Source organism: Dermacentor silvarum, chromosome 8, assembly GCF_013339745.2.
Source record: "Dermacentor silvarum isolate Dsil-2018 chromosome 8, BIME_Dsil_1.4, whole genome shotgun sequence".
Classification (NCBI taxonomy): Eukaryota; Metazoa; Arthropoda; class Arachnida; order Ixodida; family Ixodidae; genus Dermacentor; species Dermacentor silvarum.
The window spans coordinates 20,491,804-20,518,116 of NC_051161.1; the positions used below are offsets into that span (position 1 = coordinate 20,491,804).

Sequence of the window (26,313 nt, forward strand, 5' to 3'; positions counted from 1 at the left end):
TCACATTATTTCATTAACTTTAGCCCCACCCGCTTCACGCCGATTTTTTTCATACCCCGTCTGCTATACTCCCTCGTCATGATCATGCTTTCAAAATAAAACGTGTAATTTGCCGCACATACCGATTCGCTCAATCTTTCATAACACGCACTGCAGCTGCGTGGAATAACCTGCCTTTTCGCGGTGCAACTAAACAAGGCTCTATCAAAAATTAAAAACTTGTTCGCACGTATCTCATGTCCTGACTGCAAGTAATCTGCGCGTGGTTTTTCGCCTTTTCTTTATTTTTTGACTTCTATGAGGTTTGGCACACGTCCTCTACTTACATGTCCTTAGAGGCGTAATATGTTTTGTAGGGTAAAATGTTTGTGTTCGCAATCTATAATTGCAGTGTTTTTATTTTTATATTTTTAACACTTGTCTTCTGCTTATATAACATTTGGCAGTGTATCCTGTTTTTGAAGGGTTTTATTTCAGTTAACTCAGGGTATCGTGGCCGTGCGTAGTTTTTTTTTTTCCATGGTATATCTTTATTTGAATATTAAGTCTATGTTACTTGCCCCCCCCCCCCCCCCCTTCCTCATGTAATACCCTCTGACAGAGGGCCCTTTAGGGTATAGTTAAGTAAATAAGTAAATACGTAAATAAATAAATAAATAAATATCCTCCTGAGACCCGCACACAATTATGTAATATAATTGCTCTTGAAGATGGTTTTTATTGTCTACTGTTACGTTGTGAACTTGAAAAACAATTTTTAAAATTTAGATACCATGGTTAGATGCCAAAACCTGCGTCTCCATGTACGTGAATATCTCCTCATCTCCTCATGTTTGCTACGGTAAAAAGTGCATTACATTGCCGGTTTTTTCACGCAATCTCAGTGATTTCGAAACACACCTCAATGTCGCTTTGGGCCGTCTGGGACGACACAGAGGTCTAGCATTGAGTGTGAAAATCCTCGAAAGCGGATGGCCAGAATATGATTAAACCACTTCCTTACATTTACACATGCACCCTACTTTACCCTGAATGAAGATTTTGCTTAATCAATTCCGAGTGAACTTATAAAAAAAAACCGTAGAAGGCAACGTGCAATGCATTGTAGAAGGAGTTTTAGGAGGATAGGGAACTCTGTAATGGTTCTCAACACCGTCGCCTCACAGTCGCCCATCCACATCAAAAGAAAAAAAAAAGAAAAAAATTCGTTAGCCCTTTTACTCCGCGAAGATGGTTAACCAGCGAAGCTCAAACGTGTGGCCCCGGTGTTCCTCACTGGGTTAATCCCGAGGGTTCATTAAAGACTTTCTCAATTATGAGGTTACACACACGTTCGGCTGTGACGGAAAGAGCGACGTCACTAACGGTATGCACGCAGTCCGCCGTTGTCGCTTGCGTTCGATGTCTGGAGATTACTCAGCGGCGTGGCTAGCAGCATTCGCCCACCATTGCCTCTTGCAATTCTTCGAAATTAAATTGCTTCAAAATTAAACCTGTCCGTTACATAAGATAATGAATGGCTCATACCCCCATAAGCAATGGTTCATACCCCCGTAAACGCGGCCTCCCCATTACAACGACATAAGTGAAATCCTACGCTGGAACGTTGAGCGATAACGGAGCCAGCTGTGGAAGCAGACGACGACGACCAAAGGCGGGAGCAGTGGCACGAGCGCGTGCCGAGCACGCGCACGAGCCAACGAGCCAGCTGCAGAAAAAGACGACGACGCTCGAGCCAATGCTGACGTTGATAGTTTTTCTCTGGGCAGGCGATTTCGCCTAGCCATATAAAGCTTCGCTTTAAAAATAACAGACGAGGTGCAAGAAAGTAGAGATAATTTCACTCTCGTGACTGTCATGCCACAAGAATGCCACAAATGAAGAGATAAACTGATAGCTCGGCGCGAGGCTCTGGCAGACTTGTCCGGTTTATCGGGAGCTCAGAGTGTCAGAGGGCTGACCGCGCATGAAAGGTTTCGAAAACAATGTTGGTCCCTAACAGTGGCCCCGAATGAAGTACAAAAAGAAGCGTCAATATTTTAGTGCTGTTCGAACAGTCTATTGCATATATAAAAATTGAGGTATACGAGCTGATGCTAGAGATTTCCTTTTAGGCTGAACGGGACTGCTGAATAAGCCTCAAAATTCGAGTCCGTATCGGCCTTTGTTTTTGTCGCAGCTCAACTGCTTCGCAGTTCAGCTATTTCACTTTAGTGCTAGAACAGCGTAGCCAGGACGGAGGGCTTTATTCGTTCATGGTTGTAATGAAAGCACTTAGGTAGGGGGTTAACCCGTGTGCAGTTTCTTTTATACCTATAGAAAGGTTATAAGATTATCTTGTTCTGTTAGATTGCGCGGCGGAGCAACGAAAAAGATCAAAAAGCAAGAGAGAGAGAGAGAGAGAAAAGCGTATTGTGATCGCCACTATAACAGGGGCCACAGAAGACGTTACGAGTCCTCTTAGTTCAGCGAAGGTAGCATCGGCCAGAGGCGCCAAGTAAATTACTTGCACCTTGATAAAGACGATCAGTGACTACCCGACTTTGTGTTCTGAACAAAGCACATAATGAACTGGCAACGAACGCCAACTGATATAGTCGGTTCACAGTTCAAAATCTCGGAAACATAAACAGATAAATGTGGTCTTCTTCTCTGTGGTGATGTTTTCGTTAATGAATTATCGGAACGCAACTCTACGACAGTGTCGAGTCTCCTGAGGCTATTTGCTTTGCATCTTCCTTCTATTTATCTTTACACAGCAGTGCTCTATCAAGTACACCACAATTTCGGGTAAACCAGTGGTAAAAAGAAAGAAAACATTGCTTTCGAACAGCGCTCCACGACAGGGCCGCGCCACAGCAGCAGAGAGCAATCGGCGGCCTCCAATGGCCACCGAAAGTGACAGTCGCTTTTAATCAGAGCCGTGGGGCGGAGATCGAGTGCTTCAAGAAGGAGACAAGAGCACCGGTCCGCCCGTAGTCGGTCTCTGATGGCGGCGACGGCAAAGGCCGCCGGCGATCGCTGTGCACAGGATGTGTCGCTGCACTCATATACCCTCACCATTCATCTGGCGCGGGAGCCGAACGCGAACACATTGTACGTTCACGTCCACCTACAAACCATGCGCGCCCTCGCATGACGGTTCATGTGAGCCTGCCCTGTAGTTTCGTACAGCGTAGCCGAAGGCTGACGCCGCCGCTGCCGGTCATTCTGAGCAAGACGAATTCAGGATTCGTGTTACGTGTCTTCAGTGTATCTGTGTGAGTTGACGTAGCGCTCCAATGGGCTTAATGAGACCCGGTGCGAGCTCTCTAGTGTACTTGAGCTGACTTTATGCTCCAATGCGCTTCGTGTGGCTTCTCTGTGTGAAAGTTATGTCACCTGACGTCAAGTTTTACTTCATCATATTCAGTTACCCTTGATTTTTGCAATGCCCGTCTTGTCTTTGCATATGTGATGCGTATTTTTGCGTGTTTGCCTGCCTAAACAGTCGTCACACCACAACTAAGTCCAGGCGCTCTTGAAATTTTTGCGTTCGAGTGGCCTGTTAGTGAGACTATAATTCTCACGGACGTTCCCAACATTACTTTTATTTTTCGAGCGTTCGCTTTTTCTCTCCGCTATTCGTTCCGCCTTTCGTTTCCCCTTACCCTTCCCCCAGTGCAGGGTAGCAAACCAGAATCTCTTCCGGAAAATCTCCCTGCCTTTCCCACTGCGTTTATCAATCTCTCTCTTTAGTGTGTATCCGTTCTTTGTGAAAACGATGAGCCGGCACCGCTTGCATGATGTCAGCATGCTGACTGACGTGGACGTTGCTCTGGTTCCTGTTGTACCTTTCGCTATAGCTTGCTGGTTAAAAACGTGTAGCTTGTTTAAATGCCACCTAGTTCTTGCAGAGTGGCTTGCTATGTAATTTAAGCATAAACGCTCGGAAAAGACGAGGCACGCTCTATAAGTTACGCAGGGCACGACATCGAGCTTCTGTACTCGGTGACAATCAAAAATTCGACACAGCCCTCTGTATCTCCGCGCTCCAAAACATAATTCTAGGGAGAGGTCGATATATTTCGAAAGACATTCGCTTCCACCGTGAAATCGCCGAAATGAGCGAACGTAATTGGGTGGCGCACCCCCTTGCAAAATTTCACACCGAAATTCAATAGATTTTCTCATGCATGTTCATTGAAATCTATAGGAACTCAACATAACTTCTACAAAATGTCAAGAATCTCTTTTGCAAGGAGATCAATACAAGTTCTCTTTAAGTTGGATGCCGGCGTATCTGCAACAGCATTCTTAGATGTCACCGACCGCAGTCAACACGTGAATCCGAAATACGCGCTCGTACTGAAGAGAAAGCAGCGTGTAATAATGATATTAATTGGAGGATAGTTTCTCCGTTGCTCGGTAATGGGAACACCCTCCTCGAATTATTATCATTATTATAATAAACGTCTGGTAGTCAGAGCGGAGTCTGACTACCAGATGGCATGTGTAGTAGGCGTCTCGACATTCATTCGCTCTGCACTCCCTAGCGAAAACGACGCACCCACTAAGCCAACGGGGCCGGTATAAAGTATAAAGCGAGTACAATATACTACCGAATTTCACGCTTGAATTAATTAAGCGAGAAACTTACGTGCCTCGTCCTTAGAGCACTAAGCTTGTTGAAGAGCGCACATTCGCTCTTTGCGAGCCCCAGACCACAAGGAGCGTTCCCTGTCTAATAAGTCCAATAATATGGTACAATTGGCACAAGATCGCGGGATCGAATCCCGACCGCGGCGGCCGCATTTCGATGGAGGCGGAATGCAAAAACGCCCATGTGCTTGCGTTGTAGTGCACGCTAAAGAAACCCAGGTGGTCAAAATTAATCTGGAGCCCTGCACTACGGCGTGCCTCATAATCAGAACTGGTTTTGGCACCTAAAACCCCAGAAAGTACGAAGAATAAGAATATAGCACATGTATCTGTCCTTCGCCCATAGATTATGCTCCAGAAGTAGTTAATTTACTTTACGAACTGGCACGTTTACGTCTGCAAAACTGAACCAGCACGTGAAATAAGAAGGAAGAAATGAAAAAAATCACCAGCCCTTCCCCTGTCGAGAAAATGGGGGTAAGCGAAGCTTGTCGTGCGTGTATGTGACCTTCATGGTGATTTTATTTCTTTCTCTCTCTCTCTTTCTTTTTCTCCCTTAATCTATCTATCTTTGTTTCTCTCTCTCAATTTTTTTCTCTGTCTCTCTGTCCATCTCCCCCTGTCTCTCTTTCCATCTCCGCCTCTCTCTTTCTCGCTCTCCCCTCTCTCTCTTTCTCTCTATCTTTCTTTCTTTCTCTCTTTCTCTTTTTGTCTCTCTCTCTCTCTGTATCTCTTTCTTTTTTGTCCCTGGTATGTGCCATTGAGCTTGGACCCTTTCTGCACTATCGCCAGGACCGGCCTACTTTGCAGCGTGACACCCCCACCACCGCAGACGCTTCTGAGTTTATACAGTTTCGCTTAAAAAGATTTCCTTAAAACGTCTTGAATAGGGCACAAAATTGCAGTTGGCTCGGATGGCAGTGACATAACAATGATAAACAAGACTTCCACAGTAGATTGGTGTAAGTGTTATTCATTGTTTTTAAGGAGGTAATATTTGACACATTTTACCACAATTCATTGTCTCGTGCTGTTTTTTTTTTTTCCCCTATTCTCGCCAGCAGACGAGGATAGAAGGAATACGTTGACAACACAATGCGCTTGTGCTGTAGCATAGCGCATAGCATAGCGCATTGCTTTGTCAACGATCTCCGTCTGTCCTCGTCCGCTGGCGCACATTTTTTTTATCCACGTTACAGTACCAACATGTCCAACATGCAGTGCTCTAGAACGCGCCTGCAGTTTGAGCTTCTGCACTGCGGTGCACGGATTTAGGCACACTCGCCGCATGCCGGTGGAGCCGAGCGCACTGCATGGTTGGGCGGTGAGAGCGGCGAGTCCTTTCGCTGTCCCCGAGCTATTTGATGGATTGCCTTCCGATCGATCCCCATACGCATTCGTGATAAGGCTCCTCGCACCGGGGTCGCGGCAAGACAACGTCCTCCTGCAGTACACATACGCGTACGTGGTCGTTTGGCGACGGTTAGGAACAGTACACCTTGCTTCTGGTTCATACTCGCTTTCTTTTTACAGCGATAGCTGCAAAGGTTCACTTCCTGCAGTTTTCGCTTCGTCTATTGTATGGAGGCATTATCGCGTTTCCTTGGCAGAGGTCGACAGAAAAACCCGCCGTGGTTGCTTACTGGCTATGGTGTTGGGCTACTAATCACGAGTTCGTGGGGTAAAATCCCGTCAACGGCGGCCGCATTTTGATGGTGGCGAAATGCGAAAACACCCGTGTACTTAGATTTAGGTGCACGTTAAAGAACCCCGGGTGGTCCAAATTATTCTGGAGTCCGCCACTACGGTGTGCCTCATAATCAGATCGAGGTTTTGTCATGTAAAACCCCATAATATTTAAGTCGACAGAACCGTTTCTTTGTTGCCAACCAAAACTCTATTACAGGCCTGCAGCCAATTGGGCGTCGTCCTGCCGTCGTCGTGCCGTCGTAGTGCCGTGATCGTACATGATGTCGTCATCATCGTCGTTCCTGATCGTCGTTGTCATCGGATCCGTTCAGTTATCGCTGTTCCGAGTGCTTCTTATAACTTTGGTTTCACGGTCATTCTCTTTACTTCTGTCATGTTGTGAACTTGCATGTGTCTTTCCTGATAATTGTACAGCGCTTCTGTCTGTGAACGTGTATACCATAATTGACCATGCGATGTTGTAAGATGCGGTGGTGGTGGTGGTGGCGGCGAATTGTCGCGTCGACGGATGCCAAGAAAACGCGACAATGGTCTTCGCATTTTGGTAGGATGTTCAGAGAAAATGTTCCAATAGATTATTCCTTTGTCATCCATCTCCGACTTTCTAAATGCACTCTCTGTGTCGCATTTCCAGAAGCTCTTAACTTAATGTAAAGAGCCGTCATGAGTGTCTAGTGAGTTTGTCTAAGGATGCGAAGAACTCGCAGCTTTAACGTTAATGTGAAAAAAAATTGTTTAAGTTTAGAATAACGTAATCATTCTATGGTTACCATTACCGCTTCCCTACGACTGCTCACGTGCAGTCAGTCACGTGATGAGCGGCCGGCAGTATCGGTAACGGCAGTACAGTTATGCTATAGCTACGCTAAACAGCTCTGTTGTTTCATTATCTCTTAAGATTGTTATATTAGGTTTCATCCACTGTAAACAAAACCGTGCTATCATTTTTCTTTTCTTCAACAGCATTGATGCTGTTTATATTTTGCTTTATAGTTGCCGTATATATAGTTGAGGCTACATTTAGTAACAGAATTAGGCGGCAGCAAGATCTTCTCGCCCTGCGCTCTCACGGTTTGTTGCCATGGGCGCAGCTCCAATCTGCCGCGGGGCACGAACTCCCCTCCTCCCGAGTCGCCCATTTCCTGTCCTGGCCCGGTTTCGTTTATCTGGAGTGCATTAGCGGACGCCGCAAATTGGTACCGAAGCGGGCATCACTGCCTCCAACGTGCGCCCGCCCGCCGCCGTCGTTTCTGGCACCGTTAATTGTTTGTGTGTCAGCCGGCGTTTACCCGGGGCGGTCGATGCACCGGAGTTTCTTCGTTCGACTGCGGAAGGCGCGCGAGACAGAAGCCGAGGCGAGTCTGTGCCGGGCACATACACGAAATTACCTTCCGAGAGCTTTCACTGCTTGGTGCGTGACAAAAAGAAAAAAAAGAAGAAGAAAATAAAGGAGAGGCTGAATCGGCGACAAGTTTCTTCGACGCACCCGCTGCAGTAACTTCACAGTAAGTTGAAGCATATGCCTGTGAGGGGTGAGGCACGATTGTTTTTTTTTTTTCTTTTCTTTTCTCACGTTCAAATTCTCGTCTGACTCTCTCGGGATCGGAGTATCATGAAGCTGCGGCTGCCGAAGTAGTTGAGCCGGCAACGCGAGCTCGAGTGAATTAAGGCAGCGTCACTTCTCTGTGAGGAGAACGCAATATGGTATATGCTGCTGGGCCTTTGTAGCGCCGTGCTGCGTTTGAGTCGATGATAGTTTTAAAGCGAATGGCTTTGTTCGGCTTTTCCGTCCTGTTCTCTAGGTGGTCGGACTTTCACGGCCGGTATGCAAATGTGCCGATTGCAAAGTCCAGTTACTTATTTTCAGAAAACGCTGTTTTATGAATTGAAGCACGCAAGTAACCGGAACGCCAATGCATTTCGTCGGACACTTTGAAAATTAATATGTCGAAACTGGCGCGGGCATGAGAATTCGTTCTAACTGGATACGCCTTGCGAACTCATCGGCTATAATTCGCAGATTGAAATATGCTCCGTAAATTAATTCAATAAAGAGTTCGTTAGGACAGTTATGTTAATTATTTAATTAGGCACTTTGATTTCTCGCAGAAGTAATGGCTGCCTCATCGAGTAATTTAGATCAAGGGTTAGAATTGTGCTATCCCCTCGAAAAGGCAGGACGTGTGTCGAGTGAGCTAATGTGCAACAAACTGCAATGTGATGAACTTGGTTTAAATCATGGATCCAGGACCTCAATGAAGTGCGCCGTAATCATAACGCATTTTCCCCGCATTCACCGCTAAATTGCCGCTGCATTCTTTCGTTCACAAACTTTCCTCCATCTTGCAAGTTGTCAAGCAACTTGAATGCTTATGCTTCTTCGAAAGTTGGTTGGAAAGTAAGCAAGAACTGACGATGACATGTGCGACTGACACGATACGCGCGATCGGTGTCGTGCCCAAACACGCGACGAATGTTTTTGCGCATTTTGAGGTTTTAAATACGGAGTCATAATCGGGATGGTAGGTGCCAATGCCCGTAGGCACTAATGCGCCAGGTCACGCCAAATATTACGACTAGTATGATTTGAGATGCTAATGTGATATAAGCCGGCAAGAAAGAAAACAAGAAAACAATTAGGGGCACACAAAGAAAAGAGAAAGAAAAAAGAACATGGCCCGAACAAAACTCCGCTCTGGAATTTATTAGTTTCCCACTCTCGAAAGCCTATAGATACAGTGGGCAAGCTGACGTTAATGTATTATTATTATTAGAATAATTTTATTACCCGGAAGTGCTAATGGCAAAGTGCCCGCGACTTGCTTACCCGAAAGACATAATTTTTCTTTTGCGATCAGCGCCGTGAGCGTAATAACTACACATGCACACAATTTTGGTGCCACACACGCGCACAAGGGCCGCATCAATGTTTAATCCGGTGGAACAAAGCTCAAGCGCTTGCTTCTCCTCCTCCTCCTACCAAGCGCACGTACTCGCGACGCAAACGACAACACGCACCATCGGGCACGTCAACAACAACAATGGAAACAAAGATAATGAACAACATCCACAACTGCCCAAAGCCAAAGAAAGCGAGAAGCGTAAACAGGGTGGTCCGCTGAGTGCTGGCGTTCGATGCTCGACCGCCCAGCGCTCTCCTTCGCCGTCGCGGCCGCGGTGGCATCGACTCCGGCGAGGTGACCCGCGCAGATTCGGTGTCAGAGCGGCGCGTGGTTCTTTTGCAGGAGGCCGGCCGGCGCCACCCGGCCGATGGCTGGGCCACGGAGGAAGAAGGCGTGCCGGACAGCAGCAGGTTCAACGACCAGCGCAATTGGCCCATTTCGACACACGGGGCGCGGAGAAGGTGGACGTTTACGGGGACCTGTGGCCGGCGCCGCTTGGTTCCCGCTGTCGCGTTTGAACGCGTCGTCTCCACCGAGAGAGATTCCCGATGAAGATACCGAACGCTTCAACGAAGGAAAGCAAGGAAAGAGATGCAGGGATGTATATCGCTCTCCGATAAAGATGCTCGTGTCCCTTCACTACTACTACTACTAGTTAGCCTTCACTACTACTACTACTAGTTATCAGTAGTAGTAGGAGGAGGAGAAGTAGTAGTAGCAGTAACTGGTTGTTTATTCATGAGAAAAGTTGAGAAATGAAGGAGGTAATCAGTGCTGGCTAGAATGCAACTGTCCAGTTGAGTCTGCTGACACCTTAACGGCGGTCAGCATATGGGGATGGGGTGAACATAGGATGAGCAGGTGTAAAATACATGGACAGAGGGTAAAGAAAGGATAGTATTATACCAGGGGAAAATGTTTATTTTCAAAACTAATGCATGTTTGCGCTGCTGCAAACGGGCGCGAGTAGTTGTAGTTCAGCCGGCAACAATTTGAAGTTGAACGCCGGAACCACTGTATAGTCAACGAGCAGGTTCGTGAGCACGATAGACGCAACGGGGAATAAGAGTTTGAGGACCATTGATACAGTGCATCACTGCTTCTGCAATGCTTACTTTCTTTCTGTCAGGCTGGACACATTCTGAAGCAGAACATAGCTGATCGAATGCGAGCGAATTTCAGGGTCCCAGGACTGTCAACAGCACTGAATGAAGGCGCGGTGTCGTTTTCAATAACCCTCTCTGCCCCACCTCCAACGAAAGGACGCTATGTGGCTTAGTTCAATCGGCTTTCACTGCTGCTACAACGGATATGTACAACATACATACAGTAAGTGGCAAGCTTGAAAAATATCAAGTTCGTCATTATATCGGCTGCAGCAGAGCTAGTCAATTGAACCAGACGGGTGTTTTCTTTCCATGGCAAGCTGAACGCACTGCCTCTCTCAGGGACTTTCGAGCGGAGACTCTTTTGATTTTACTCTTTAGTGGAAAGTGAGTGTGTTTCATAAAGGTCTCGATTTGAGGTTACAGCGCACTTGCAGGCGTAGGTGTCAGATTCGAACTCTTGCTGGTGGCTTCCCTTGCAAAATCTGGTAAGTACGTTCACAAGGTTCTGCAAGCACGCCGGTGTTATCTGCTGAACAGCGTAAGAGCTTACCTGTTAAAGGGGACATTACTCGGCACGAAATTCCCACTCACTGCAATCAAGAGAAAATAAAAAGAACTGGGTGAGTGCTTCATGATATATCAGTGTCCATAATAGCTCGTATAACGCTTCGAATGAACGCAAGTGCAACGGCCAAGATAACTTGCACAAAGTATCCAACGTTGCTTTTTAACAGGGTAATTTTCTCCGCCTGAAACATTCATTGTAATCAGTAACACATCAACAACCGGACACGCGTACGCATGCCAAGCACACTCATAATACTGTTCTTAGAGAGCGCCACGTATACATCCTGTTTACAAGTGGCCTCTTATGCACATAACACAAGGCAGATTGAGCTACGACATCTCTTCATCCCGTTCCTCTAGATGACTTCTGGCCGACGAGGCTAACTCCTTCGGTTTGGTGGCTCTATAATCAGCTACCGAATCCTCTCAAATATAGCTGCGCCGAACTACGTCAACCTACATCAGCCTTCGGCAGGTTATGTAAAAGGCAGGGTTCCGCACTGCCTCACGCTTGAAACAAAAAAGTAACAACGAGCAATAAGGAGTCACACGTTTTCGTGATCACATAATAAACCACTGCGCGCAACCTTATCGCTCCCTGATTGTGAGGCACGTCGTAGTGGGGGGACTCCAGAATAATTGTGACCACCGGAGATTCTTTAACGTACAGTTCTCAGCTATTGAAACGCGATACTCGGACAACATGGTGACCGGCACTTTTTTGCGCCACCGGTGGGCGCTGGTGACACTGAGACGAGGCAATTTTGTGTCACATGAAAGCGAGAGACTGGTTGATGCATCGTATAACTGCATTCGGCCCCTTAAGCGATCATCCAGCGATCACCGGTGGCGCAAAAAGCGCTGGCCGCCACGCTGTCTGAGTATCACGTTTCAATCGTTGAGCAGTGTATACACCCGAATCTCGCTGCGCGAGCATTTTTGCATTTCACCCCCATCCGAATGCGGCCACCGCTGCGGGGATCGAACCCGCGTCTTCGTGCTCAGAATCGAAATGCCGTAGCCACTGAGCTACGCGACTACGCTGCATGGTTACGTAGCTGTAGGGTTAGCAAGCGGTATTGACGTGGTAATCGTCCTCAAAATACAATGCGGTCGCATTTCAGTCACACAGCGAGAAAGCGAGCAGCTTGCTAAACAGTGCGCACCGGTTCGCTGAAGGGGTTCGCAGGGATCAAACGAAATGGCAGCGCACTACGCCCTGGTGCATGAACGGAACGCGCCGGTTAATACTGGCTCCGTTCCGGAAGGCCCGTCTCGTGCGCACACGTAGTTTCAGGCTTTTCGCCGGCGGTGCGCGGCTCAGCGCTAATTGGCGAAGTCGTTCGTGTGAGGACGTACGGAACTGTCGCCTGCACCGGCAGGCTATCTCATGCGTGAACTGCTGCTTCCGGTTACACGACGCAGACCTGTGTTCTCGGTGACACGCGTGCAATGCGGCCTTGTCGGCTGCCAGGAGTTTGCGGCCGCAACATGTTATGCACGAGCGTTGGATTGCCGGTGGATGTCGTGCGGAACTATCACGCATGCTGCTTTCGCAGCAGATCTCGATAGTATATAGTGTTATGCTGGTGTACACCTGTGCCCGACTGCTGCATAGTAAATTGTGTCTCTGCGTTGCGCATGACTGCTCCAGGGAGTTGGACGCCGCTGTTTACGGTAAAGTTATTAATGCCTTCCCTGTTACAGACTTCCAAGAAAGCCACTCTATGACAAGAGCTACGCGATATCATAAGGGTAACATTTCTCGTTATGTTTACCACGTGTCCAATAATAGAGGAGACTTGCAGGCCTGTGCAATAGCGCCCGTGATTAACCATCTCGATAACTTGATTGTCTGAGCATCTGCTTTTTTTTTATTCTCTGTGTGCGTGTATATAGTACCAAAAGTGAAAGCGCTGAAAAATTTTCTGAACCCGAAGGATGCAATACGCTTTCAGTTTAGGGCGATCCACAAGACTCCACAGAAGCTTGTGTTTCATGGACTTACTCGTGAAGAAGCGACGCTGTTGTACCGAATCACAACCGACTCCGCGTATACACCCGGGCTTGATGATTAAGGACTGGACGTTGCGCTTCTCCGCTTTGTGCCTTCTGTGGTGACATTGGCGACATCGAACATTTCATTTGGTTATGCCCGCAGTTTGACAAAGAAAGAAAAGCGATGCTGGACAGCCTGCAAAAGAGTGGTTTTACGCACACGGCCTTTGAAGACATCGTTTTCCCCGGAGGGCCGGCGGACATCAGGAATAGAGCGCAACGACTGCTGGTAACCTTCCTGCGAGACACGGGGCTCATCGACACCTGGTTACACACCCCTGATATCAACTCATAGGAGGATCAGGCGGAACAATTGTTGGCTATGTATGACAGGCTAAACCCACCTCCTTCAACATCATCATCATCATCATCACCACCGCCACCACCACCACCGCGCCGAAGTCGATGAAAATCAGTGTCATTCTCGACCAACACTCGACCTCTTCGCCTTATTCGTTTCGAAGCCATCGTCTTGAACTACACGGCCAGCGGAGGCTTTCAGTGTCAGACCGGCATTAATCTCATCCGCCGCTCCGCACCGAGGACGATCTCGCATCACGCAATACTCTACGCAGCAGCCCAGACAAACGCCCATAACTACATTCCACCTACAAACCCACCCCGCTCCCTTCATCTTGCACCGTATGAACTCCAGGTGATCGTGACAGCTCCAGCGATGCGAATCCACCGCTGAGCAGCGCCTTCCGGCCACACGAAGATCTGGATGACCGCAGCGTCCGTTTCTGCCCGCTCCTTGACGCGTGCAATTATGCAAATGGCGAGGCTTGATTCGGCTAGGCTAATAAGGCGACCTCTCCTGAGGAGCGGCATTACTTATTCGGTGCGCAGTAGACCGTGACGAGGGGGCCCGGCGCGTCGCCCCGTGTCATCGGGCGCTCTCTCTCCTGGCGTCGGCCGAGCAGTTCTCACTGCAACGTTGACGACGTGTGCCGGCACGCGCGCCGGCACAGAAACGTCGCTAGCAACTCCCATCTCGCCAGCCCAACCCACGTCCTTTCCGCAACTCCCTACTCCTTTTGACGATGACGCCGCATGGACCCGCCAGAAAGGACCGCCGGAGTCTCACTGCTATATATAAGCGCTTCACTCGCAGTGTCCATGCATGCATGGAAGGCGTCAGAAAAGGAGTGCTAGAGGTGACATTCAGGACATTGTCAAATTCAGCCATATCGTCCAATTCGCGGTCTTGTCAGCACTGATTGGCCCACAGGACTGACGGGCTCTCTGATTGGCTCAAATCGCCAACGTGGCGGAATTCGACAATGTGGCGGAAATTGAAAGCGTCTTGGATAGCACCCCTAGGTAGTTTGTAGAGCTCCATGGGTCTGCCTCCACCATGGAGAGCGATGATGAAGACGACGATCGTGATGAACAAGGTTATACGCCCCATACGCGGGAGCGCATGAAGCCACCCGATTGCCTCCGTATATCTCGCTCTCGGTACGAAGCTGCAGATCGATCGTACTAATGAACGCTGGTTGAACTTTCGAGTTTCAGTCGATTGCCGTCGGCTTTGGGAATAGAAAGGAGTATTTCCTGTTGTTTCCGAATGCATGCGTACGCCCTTAACCCAAGGGGTGCGCTTCATTGCCTTTGAAGTGGCGACGTTCTAACACTCTTAGTATATGACAAGCCCAAACGCTTCTATACCTTGTGGTATAGAAGCGGAGTCGCCTATAGAGCTATATACGCGAGAGCTCTATGCGTCCTATAAAGTGACACAACATGCAAGCAAGCAAGGGGGCGGGGGGGGGGGGGGGGGGGAAGGCAGAAAACTTGGACTACGCTTAAGCTTCGCCCTTAAGAGTGGAACGCGATAGCATTATTGGACGCCGTTGACGCCGACACCGACACCGTATTTTCAGCGACATGGGGCCCGATCAAAACGAATTAGCAGGCGAAGTCCCAATTTGACCTGCTTAGGATGCCAGCGCCATCTGGATATCATTTTCGCAAGTAAAGTACCCGAACGCGCGGCTGTAGGTCTGGTAGAAATGCTGGAAAAGGGGTTTGTGTTTGAGTTTCCTCCTAGCAGAATTAGGTTTTATCGTACAATCCGAAGCCGATTGGTAAACAGCCCGACGGCGAATCCGACGCCGAATGGTAAAGTTGCCATTTTTCTGACGGATTTCACTGTGAGAAATTCAATTTTTGTTCACCAAAACCTTGCACCACGCGGACGGCCTGCGCCGTTGGCGTGGTTGGGGATGATTTTCTCCGCCACATGCCGACATCGCACGCCGGTTGCCGACGCCGGATTTTCTGCGACGCGGGGCCCTTAACGCTATCGCGTTAAAATCTGACAAGGAACGTCGGCAGCGACATACAGTATGGCATAGACGAGCCCTACGAAAATGCCTGAAATTGCCGTTTTTCGTGTTTTCTTCTTTCCTTTACGTTTCTCAGACAGCCAGGCTCTCAATCGGAAGACGACATTCCTTCTTACTTCCAGGATCACAATTTTCCAGGATAGGATAGGAATAAACTTTATTTGGCCAACGGTTATGGCTGTTGGTGCCCGGGGATAGGAATGCATTCTTTCTTTACAAATGTGTAATTACATTTCGAACGTCACGAGCAATGAAAAAAAAAAAAAAGCATATCCTCGAAGTGAATGAGGACGAGTGGGCGAAGCACCGGGGGATCATTCGGGTAAACCACAGCTACGGTCGAGAGATAAAGAGAGCGCGCGTCGGGAACGAGAGAGAAAATTACACCATCTTCCCGTAGGGGAACCCTGAGTAGTATGCGAAGCAGCCATGGGGTCGACTCAAGGTAGTTTTATCAGCTGTATAAACTTGGACATGCAGCAGCACCAGCAACGCGCAGAACTGTTGTCGACGCCGTCGGCGTTTTGCCCGCGTTCGCACCGAACGCGCGCAAAGTGGAACTGGAACCGGAAGTGGAACCGGAAGTGGAAGCGGAACCGGAACGCCATCTAGTGAACACTTCATAGAACTACAGGTGGCTACGGACACACAACGCCATCTATTGAGCAATTCATAAACTAGAGGTGGCTACACTACATACTACTACTACTACTACTACTACTACTACTACTACTACTACTACTACTACTACTACTACTACTACTACTACTACTACTACTACTACTACTACTACTACTACTACTACTACTACTACTACTACTACAGAGGAGGGAGCGACCCACACCCTAAGGAGCTTCGCCCCTAAAAAAAATCGTCGGCCCTTCCACTTCGTGAAGATGGTTAACCAGCGAAGCTTAAACGTGCGGCTCCATTTTTTATCATTGGGTTAATCCTGAGGGCTCATTAAAGTACTTCTCAATTATGAGGTTACACACACGTTCGGCTGCGGCGGAGAGAACGACGTCACTGACTGTATGCCCGCAGTCCGCCGTGGTCGCTTGCGTTCGATGTCTCGAGTTTGCTCGGCGGCGTGGTTAGCGGCATTCGCCCGCCATTGCCGCTTGCGATTCTTCGAATTTAAATTGCTTCAAAATTAAATCTGTCCATTACGTAAGGCAATGAATGGCTCATACCCCCTTAAGCAATGGCTCATACCCCCGTAAACGCGGCCTCACCTTACGAAGACAGAAGAGAAGTGAAATTCTACGCTGGAATGATGAGCGGCAACGCAGGCAGCTGTGGAAGAAGATGACGACGACGAACGCGGGAGCAGTGACACGAGCGCTTGCCGAGAACGAGTACGAACGCAACCCGAGGGGCGCCAAGGAGCCAGCTGCGGAAGAAGATGGATGACGCTCGAGCCAATGCTGATGATGATAGTTTTCTGTGCACAGGCGATTTCGCCTAGGCATATAAAAATTCGCTTTAAAAAATCGAAGGCCGAGCCATATAGTTGAACGTATAATTGCTCCAGAAGGAGGCATGTAGATGTATGATGCGAAGGTATTACACTAACAGTAAGCTGCAAAACTAAGCGTAAGCTGGTTTCCTACTTCCCTCACAGGAGCATAGTTGCCGAATCCCATTTTTTTTCTTCCACTCTCAGTACCCTCATCACCCTTAACAAGCGTCTTAATTGAACTTTGTACACGCGTGAGTGTGCAAAACATCCTGCTCCATATAACACTCTCAATTTTCAGAAATAAAAATTATTAACGCAATGGGAGAGTTTCGCCGCGTTCGTGGTTCGTAAGCGCGCAGATAACGGCGCGTACTAAAAAGAAAACCAGGCCCCGTATTAATAAAATAAAATAAAAAAAACCTTGCACTCGGCCGCGCAACGCTTGAAACAGGGAAGCTGGGCGATCATAGCCCGGCATTTTCCGGAAGTGCGCGCCAACTTTTCATCTTACTAATCATGATGATGATAATTTATTTTCGCGGGTCTCGGACATAAGGCCGTCACTGTGCGTTTCATAGCGCAGCTTGCAACACCGACACCGCGTTCCAATGTCGACACCGCGTTCCAGGAGACCCGCTCCGTGAATGCGTCTCTCTCTCTCTCCCTCTCGCTATCATAGCGCGCAAAACCTCTTCACCTCGCAGAGCACGAGAGTGCGAACGTGCAAGCTGTGGACGAAGATGACGATGCTCGAACGCAATCATATGGTTCGTATAAATGCACGTTCTGCAAGCGTGGCTGTATATGTGCAAGCTGTGGACGAAGACGACGACGCCGTCTTCAATTACAATGACCTACCAACACGGCCAAACTTCTTCCCTGCTAAAGTGGCTGTATAGCCTAGTGGTTACGACGCTCGCTTTGGGACCGGAGGTACGTGGGGTCGAATGCCGCCTTGGCAAGAAAGTTGATTTCATTTTCTTTCTTCGTAGTTTCTTTATACGGACTACAAATTACGACTGCCTTAAACAGCTTCGCTGTTAAAACAGTTCTTACGATGAAGTTGTTCGTAAGAGCATATGCCAGCCAATCATGATGTCAAAAATATAATTAATGAGGACGGTCAGCCGATGGCGGACAACACTTGGGAACAAAAAGCTTTGTGAATTCGGCGTCAGCTGTTAGGCGCTGTAACAACGCATGAACCAAGGGCCGCACACACAGTGTTTCATCGTAAGTTCACTTTGCTATTGGCCGACCGGCTTCGTTAGTAATATGCCCAACATCACTATTGGATGGCAGTTGCTGTCATGAACAACTTAAGCGTGAGAACGGATTGGGTAATACAGACCCAGACATATTGGTTCAAATATGACAGCCTTGTGATATAGAGGCAGGTTCGGAAAAGACCGAAAGGGCAATACAAAGTCTGCAGTAGTTCATGCTCACGGCACTTAATTTGCCATCGACTATCATTCAGACACGCGCGCACACACGCGCACGCGCACGCGCGCGCGCTCCCAAAAGCACGCACGAACGCAGAAACGAACGCGCCATTTAGCTGTGTTTTGCACTTTGCACAACACGCCAAACCGGGAAGGGGCCAGAACGGGAAGGATGTGGAACTGAAATACTCTTGTGCCCTGCCGTTGTCTGTGGCGTACGACTACGCAACACAAGCAACAGCCGCACAACCGCGATCCGTAAAGACGTGGCTGACCCTGAGCCTCAGCAATTGTTGTGCGGCCGCTTCGAAGCCTTCCCTCTCCTTCCGGTCGTTCTAATGACAGCAATTCGCGCTCGGGCGAGCAGATAAAATTGCACTTCTCGCATGCTTAATTGCGGCACTCCTGCCGCAACATAACCGCTCGGTGGTGAGATGGGAGGGCATGCACGGCACATGTATGTATATATATACTATATATCCGCGTGGCCATGATACCCGCAGAGATGTATCGCTCACCTTCCCGCTACACTTACGCATAGCGCACCTCCTTCGTGAAAGGAAACGCTCACAAGGCTACGAACACGCAACAGCCCGCGGCCACCCACAGAACTTGGATTCGGACTTGTCATTACGACGAGCTGCCGGCTCTGTGCCAAGACTTTAAGCCCTTCCTATGCAGCGGAGGTTTTCGATTAAAGGCTTCCACGCAGGCTGCTTCAACAAAAAGGCTACGATTCACTCTGTCATTGCAGTTCAATGCTTTCGTGAACTCAGTGTCACCGAACTCACTTGATGATAGAGAGGAAACACATAGTTTAATACAGATAGTGCATGCCTATATTACTGTAGTTCTCGCAGTGGGCGTGATTGTAAGCCCCTGCTGCTAAAAACGGAGTAGCCCAGACTGCTTAAAGACGCTCTTATAGTATATTCTAAATATCAGGCATAAAAGAAATGAAATTACAATAATAAATACATAAAAAGAAAATCGCCATTTGCTTCGAGGCGAACTGACAACAGCATGAAATGCAACTCTTGCAAACTGGAGAGTGCCAAAGATTCTGGCTTCAATAAATAGGTTGAAATGTTAGCCCGCCTACCATATGCGCGCGGCATCGTTTCGCAGGGCATGCCATTGCAAAGCACGCAGAAGCGTATGCGCGCACATTCGAAGCAGTCAAGGCCATCCGTCGTTTGAATGAAAACAACGTGTGTGAGTGTGTGACTGTGCGTCAAAAACAATGCGCTGTCTTTCTCAGTGACACCGCCGCTCACTCTGAGAAAGGAGGAAGCAGCGCAGTGCACGAGATGACTGCCAGCCAGGCCCTGATGGTTGCGTGGATTCATCAAATGTCTCGGGCAATCTTTGCGTAGGAAAGATGGCCTTTTGTTTCCCACTTGAGTACTCTGGGATAGGCCTGTATACCTTCATACGGTCGATGCATTGAGTCGTGAGCCGCAGCGACATCGGACCTGTCTCTCTACGGCACTTCTTCGGCTTGCCGGAGACAGCGGGGAAAAAATAGAGTGTGGGCGTTGACCTTCGTGGCGAGGCGTAACAGCCAAGCCGGTTGCACAATATGTCCGAAGGTTCGTGATCTAAGCCGCAGCGTTAGCCGATCGTTGGCTTCCTTCCACCCTCCCCCGACTGTTTCCCTCCGTTCTGTTTCTCTCTTTGAGGAATAAATGTATTCATTCCTTCACTGCGAGCTTGAGATTATAGGTCATGCCTCGCCAAAACCCATTCAAGGGCCCCTCGACCATGGTTCGGGGATCGATTTGTCGAGGCAGACATCGCTGAAACACGCGACAAACAGTGAATCAGAGGGCACGGCACACTGTTCTGTCCCGTGTTTTAGCGTTGTCTTCCTCGAAATGCCGAATTGACTACGACCAGACCGCAACTTAATCATGCATCACTTGTTAACGCTGCGTTTGAATACGGGTCGAAATGCAGAAACGATTTCGTTTCCAACATGAGAGCAGGTTTCAGAAACTACACACTGCCACAAGTGAAATGCTGACTATAACATGGCTTCGCTCATAGGAGGACTTAGGAACACGTAAAGCATTGCAGTCCCAGCTGCCCTGACACAGCAAGCTAAGCAGATCTGCATGATAATCACAGAATAAAGCAAGTCTTAAAGAAGAGCGTCAAATTGAAATGCACCACAAGTGCGCGCTGCCCGTGAATCGTCGAACTCGTATATAAATGATGGCTTTGAACAAATTAGTGGTGCTTAATTCACACAGAAACGCAAAGAATAGCTTGCCACAATGAAATGGCAGGACAAAAAAAGACGCAACAATGACCGTTGTCAGTATTATGGAGGTTTACGCGTCATTACCTCTTAGGATTTAAGCGACACGTTCGACAAGATGCTTTACGACACACTGCAGTGCAGGAGCACTTGTTTGCGATGCCAAAGTTAGCACCTCGGGGCAGACGTGGCAGACCACAGAAAGTTCACGAAAAAGGAGCTGTGGCGTGCTTTCGCGTAAGCGAAGGCGCTACAGCGTCATTTTATGTAAAGCTGTTTACGCAAGTTGCCACTTTAAGCAAATTAACAGTTTTAGTCCGCTATGGTCGCAAGCTTAAGGCGTACTCTCTAGAACAGGAAACGAAAGTGATGCGCAAAGAGCGCTCCGGAACTCGAAGAAGTCTCTAGCGAGGTTGACATCGGTCCTAACAGCTGTTGCTGTCGGCGTCTGAGAGATGTGTCGTCGCAGACTTGCCACAGTTGCTTTCGGTGTTGTACGTCCTCAGCGTCCCTTCTCTTCTTCCTTGTACCACTCCCTTCTGTATCGTAGCTCGTTCAAAGCTGCTCCTCTTAAGAGGAATCTCCGTGGCATTCCTCTTTGTCGGTTCATAGCCTTCGCAGCTTCGAAGGCTGCTCGCCGACGCCGTTCCACCGTGTAGTGTACAGCAGTCGTGCCCTCTCGTGGGCTCGTCCCCCGCTCTATATCCGGAAGACTAGTGGGGATCCGCGTGCCGTAGGGTCCCGTTTTAGAGACGAGGCTGAACTTGAACCCCGGCAGGCCAAGGTCGATCGGCAGAGGCAGGCCTGACGGAGTCCCCAGTGACTGCGTGTGTATATATCCATGGGACGCACGAGCTTTTTTCTCGTAGTCTGTCAGGCGTACTGGGCACTGATATAGAGAACGTGACGTCTGCTAGAAAGGCACGAAACGACTGCCAGTGGAAGAAGAAATAAACTTTATTGAAAAGGCCGGCAGTTTGGTTTTGGTGGCCTCAGGGGGCGGCTCGAAGTCCTTGGACTCGGGTGGCATCTTCGGTTTGCCGGACGGCCCAGAGCTGGTCTTCCAACAGTTTTTCTTCATGAGCGTCTCAGTATGAACGTTTCCCTAGATTGTGATAGTCAGCGTAGTGACTGTCAAGCACGTGAAGTCAGCCCTGATAGGAAAACAAGACGGCAGCTCTTTTGTGGATGGTAGGCGAGTAGTTACACATATAATGTTGAATAATTGCATTATTGAAGTGCTAAAAATATAGGAGAATGCTTCTATGAAAACATCGTCTATGAAAACACCACGAAATCGCATAGGGTAACGAGATCCCTGCGTTATTGTGCTTGTGTGGTGAGTTTTCTGAACTATAGCATGCAATTACCCCATTGAAAGGCAGTTTTTCAACCAATCACGAGAACTCCGGATTCGTCAGTGGTTAGCACAGTATAAAGTGCAGGTACAATAGGTGCATTTTAAGCACATATTTTTGAAAGTTGCAGACACGCCGTCTGCTCAGTTGTGAGTGTCCAGCTTTTCCTGTCCCGCCGATAAGGAACGACCATTATAAAACGTGCCAGCGGAGTTGATGCCTTACACGGTTAATGTATAAAGCCTGCGAGGTGGCTGAAGTTGGTACACTAAATTAATTGCAGAGACTTGCGTCTGGTATAGGTGTGTCACTTCATGCGTGCCTCGAAGATAAGCTTGTCGAGGCGCATTAATTGCAATGCACCAAGATATTACTTTACCTAAAGCACCCAACAAATGAGAGCAGGATTTATTTAAAAAGATGTGACGTCGATAATTTGGGCGAAGGGGAACTAGAAGAGCGCCAAATGTGATACACAATGTAAGCCTACCATGAAGACCTCCACGATACGGAACAGTCTTCTAATTTGTTATAGCGCAGGCAACACGACACGGACATAGAAGGCGCATGATAAAACACACAACACTATTCAGCAACATATTTATTTCCAGTTCGCGCTGCCGTATTTATATCCCACAAAACGTCATAGGACCCGTGTGCATTGCGAGGTAAGCACAAATCAAGCCACAACAAAAAAAAAAAACAAGAAAAAAAAAACACAAGCTCACACTTTTGGGGCCGCTCAAAGGTGTCTGTGTTATGTCTCAGTCGCCTCGTGTGTACCTGCTGTGTCCTTGTAGTTCTGCCTGCGCTGCAAAAAAATTAGAAGTTGAGCTACTAACAATGCCATATAGTCATCATCATCAATAAGTTGAGCGTCTCTTTCCCGCTGAGCAGGGGTAGGATTCACTCATTAATTATGTAACCAATCAGAGCGTTACCATTCTTGCCTGACATAAATCTATTTCGGCCACAGCCTATACTTCATTACCGCTGTGCTCACGCGTTCGCTCGGCTTCGGAGAATGACGTCGTGCGGAATCTCTCCACGCAGCCAGCCGACAGAGCTCACGCCCAAGGTCTATATCAACGGCAGCTTCGTGCAATGGCCTTTTCCCGCTACATCCACTACCGCTATTTCGGCGCTACGAACTCGAAGGCGACATCGCGGGACGGAACACGGTGGTGCTGGTGGGCCGCGTTTAGTTCTCGAGCCGCACAGCAGCGAAGTGTATCTGACTACGTATAGAAGTCGAACGCCCTGCACGCGCACGGTCCTTGACGAAGGGGTACGTAGTCACAGAACACTCACTGCGAAGACCGCGAGCCGACAGGAGAGTTCTGGACGGAATTTGGGTCACTCTGCGCCACGTTATGCCACCTGGATTCTATAACATCGAAGACTTTCTGTAGTGTTGCCCAAACTATACCGCGTTGACAGAGACACGCTTTACGGCCAGGAAAAGACACTCTTCTTGAGAACCTACAAAAGAGCGACATTCTACGTGCATGCCGGCGACACCTTGCAAAAGGGTCGGCTATAGTTCACAAGGAAGCTTCACGCTTTCTTCTTGCTCTGAGAGCCTGGTTTGCTGGTAGTGCGGCAAGATAACCCAGTGACAATGCAAGGGACGCTCAGGCGGGACAGTTGGCGGGCTTGATCGCCAGGATGAACCAGCGTGTTGCTACAACCCACCGCTACCAACTCCACATCAATATAGGAAAGAAATGCGCGGCAGCCGCATTTCGATGGAGGCGAAATGCAAAAACGGCCGTCTGCTCGCGTTTTAGTGCACGTTAAAGAACCACAGGTGGTCAAAATTAATCCGGAGCCCTCCACTACGGCGTGCCTCATAACCAGAACTGGTTTTGGAGCGTAAAACCGCAAAAGAAGAATAAATGTACTATAACTGCGGCCACATGCATCGCTATAGCTTAGAAAGCAACGCGGGAATCGTTGCTGCTTCCGAAGTAAACTCGATGTAGTCCCCACTTGCAGCCACAGATGTGCTAGCAGTGCCTATTCTCTGTCTCTTCCACCTTATTTCTTTGGTTCCTTTGTTCCCTCTTGGCTCAAGTAGTAAACCTGTCTTGAGTCTGGTTGACCTTCCAGCCCACCTCGACAATTTCTTTCCTTGCCATTTACAGCTATAAGGTGGGATTCGCATGGCTGTGTATGAAGATAAAAGCTGCACAAATCACCCTGCCCTTGAAGATGTTAAGTGCTGTCAGCGTTAACTCTAAGCTGCAACAATACAAACTGCTCCTTTAAGTTTTGATTGCATCTTTCCGGAACTGCAGACAATTGGTGTCATCATGTTTGCTGGGACTATGTACGTATGTAGGCGGCCGTTCTTCGGCATATATTTTCTGGCATCTGAGGCACCTACAATTACACGCCTTCTAAACGACCCATATAGATCTAGCCCCCAATTCCGTACGTTTTATGTATTATTCCACAGAAAACGACGCGCAATATTTATGAAATGTGAGTCGTCGCTTTGCGAGTGCCACGGAATACCTATGAAGATACGGGTTTGCAGGAGCAAATGTTTTAATGGAAAGGGACAGACAGTCCTCACAGAAGAAGTGACAGCACTTCGCCACAAAGTGGCGCTTACTGTTTGTTCGAGGCTCATTTGTCTCTGTGATGCGCACTGGATGGTGGCTTACAACAATATGACGCTTGTGCTATAGTAATATTCACACTCTCGAAGGGAGCATTCAAAAGAAACAGTGATTCTACTGTCGTAGCCGCCGCCGTCTTGTGACTGTCCCGCCCGTTCCGTTTCCAGCTTCACTCATTTCTCCCTTTCACCAATATATAACGTGTCCAACCGGAGTTATCGTCTGGTTAACCTTCCTGACTTTTCTATCTCTCTCTGTCTGTTTCACTAGATGAGATTGGCAGTCAAGTGACATCGCGAGAGCTACGAAACGCCGAACACGGCCGTATTAAAGAGCCCTCTTCTGTTTAACCTCCTGAAACCCGAACACAACTGTGGTATATAATCGTTCTTAAAGGTGGCTTTTATTGTTTGCTATGTTATGAACTTGAAAACCATTTTTTAAAATTTAGATACCCCGGTTAGATGCCAAAAACTGCGTCTCCATGCACGTGAAGAAGATGACAATGTCCATCATCTCCTCCTGTTTTCTATGTTAAAAACTGCATTTCATCGCTTAAAGGCAGATATCAAGAAGGCACTACGTGTAGTACAATGCCATGTTGCTGTCGCGTCCGGTATTTTCACGCAATCTCAGTGTTTTCTAAACACACCTCAAGGCTGCTTTCGGCCGTCTGGGACAACACAGAGGTCTGTATCAATTGATTGTCAAATTCCTCGAAAGTGGACGACAAGAATATGAGTAAACCACTTCTTAACAGTAACACACACACCGTACTTCATACCCAGAATCTTGCGTTATCGCTTCCGAGTGTATAAAAAAAATGTTAAAGGCAATGTGCAATGTATTGTACAAGGGCTCTTCGGAGGCTATAGGGCCCAAGCCAGCGTACAAGCTGACGGCTCAACGTTACGCCTCGCGAGCACTGCGTCAACCACGCGAACCTCTTCCGCAGTCCGTTACGTATCGGCAGGAAACGCAGCCGCGTAATCCGGCCCTTCTCAGACTCCTCGCAGCGCCATTGTTTCTCGGCCGGAAGCAGGACAGCTGCAGCCCGTCAGGCCGGCTTGGCTGTGAGGCAAGGGTGGCTGGCGAAGGATATGATGCGGGCGGCCCGCAGGAGGACGAACAAGCGCGTCCGGTGCTAAACCGTCGAAAGGCATTAGCGAGCGCACGCGCGATCGAAGCGCTAAGCCCGGTACGCGGAAGCTGCCGGCTTCAAGGTCGGGCAACCCCTATATATGCTGCCGCGGCGCGGGGCTCGAGACGTGGCCAGCTGTGGGCAACAAGTGGCGCCAGTGCTCAAGAGGAGGTGGTGGTAACCTTGTGCAGATGTAGACTGGCTGTGCGGCGTCAACAGAGCTGCTGCTGGCTCAGAGCGACATGCGAGCAACCAGTTAACTTTTGAAAGGAGATATGTCGCAAGGGAGCATCGGAAATGAGTCTCAAAAAAAAAAAAGAGAGAGAGAGAGAGAGAGAAAGCATAAGCAAGTCTGTTGGCTTGACCTCGGTGCTTCGCGACAGAAAACCCAAAGACTAATTTTGCGAAGCTAGGAAAACGGTCATGTTTAATTTTTGGTTGGCGTTGCTCCCGGGCACAAAAAAGCACGGAACGATCGTATTGTTGCACTCCCGCCGCGTTCGTTGGAAAGAAAGTGCAAGAGAGATGACGTTCTCATTCTGCAACCAACAATACGCACGAGGCCGCCGAACAAAAATATGTGTGACAGTTTTAGCACGAGCCTTCGTTGTTTCCTTCATTTGGCAAAGAACGCACCGAACATGGGTCGCGCTCAAATGCAATCTCTTCTATTGCGGC

General features: G+C 48.5%; 1 protein-coding gene across 1 annotated transcript in view; it reads right to left on the minus strand.

Annotated features, from left to right (window-relative positions):
* LOC125947450 (uncharacterized) overlaps positions 1 to 26,313 on the minus strand; it is a 273,425-nt gene that overhangs the window by 154,039 nt on the left and 93,073 nt on the right. Inside the window, exons 3-4 of the mRNA XM_049672196.1 lie at positions 22,596 to 22,678; positions 10,914 to 10,953 (exon numbers count right to left, since the gene is read on the minus strand). Coding sequence (XP_049528153.1) covers positions 10,914 to 10,953; positions 22,596 to 22,678 — 123 coding nt within the window. The remainder of the gene's footprint in view (positions 1 to 10,913; positions 10,954 to 22,595; positions 22,679 to 26,313) is intronic.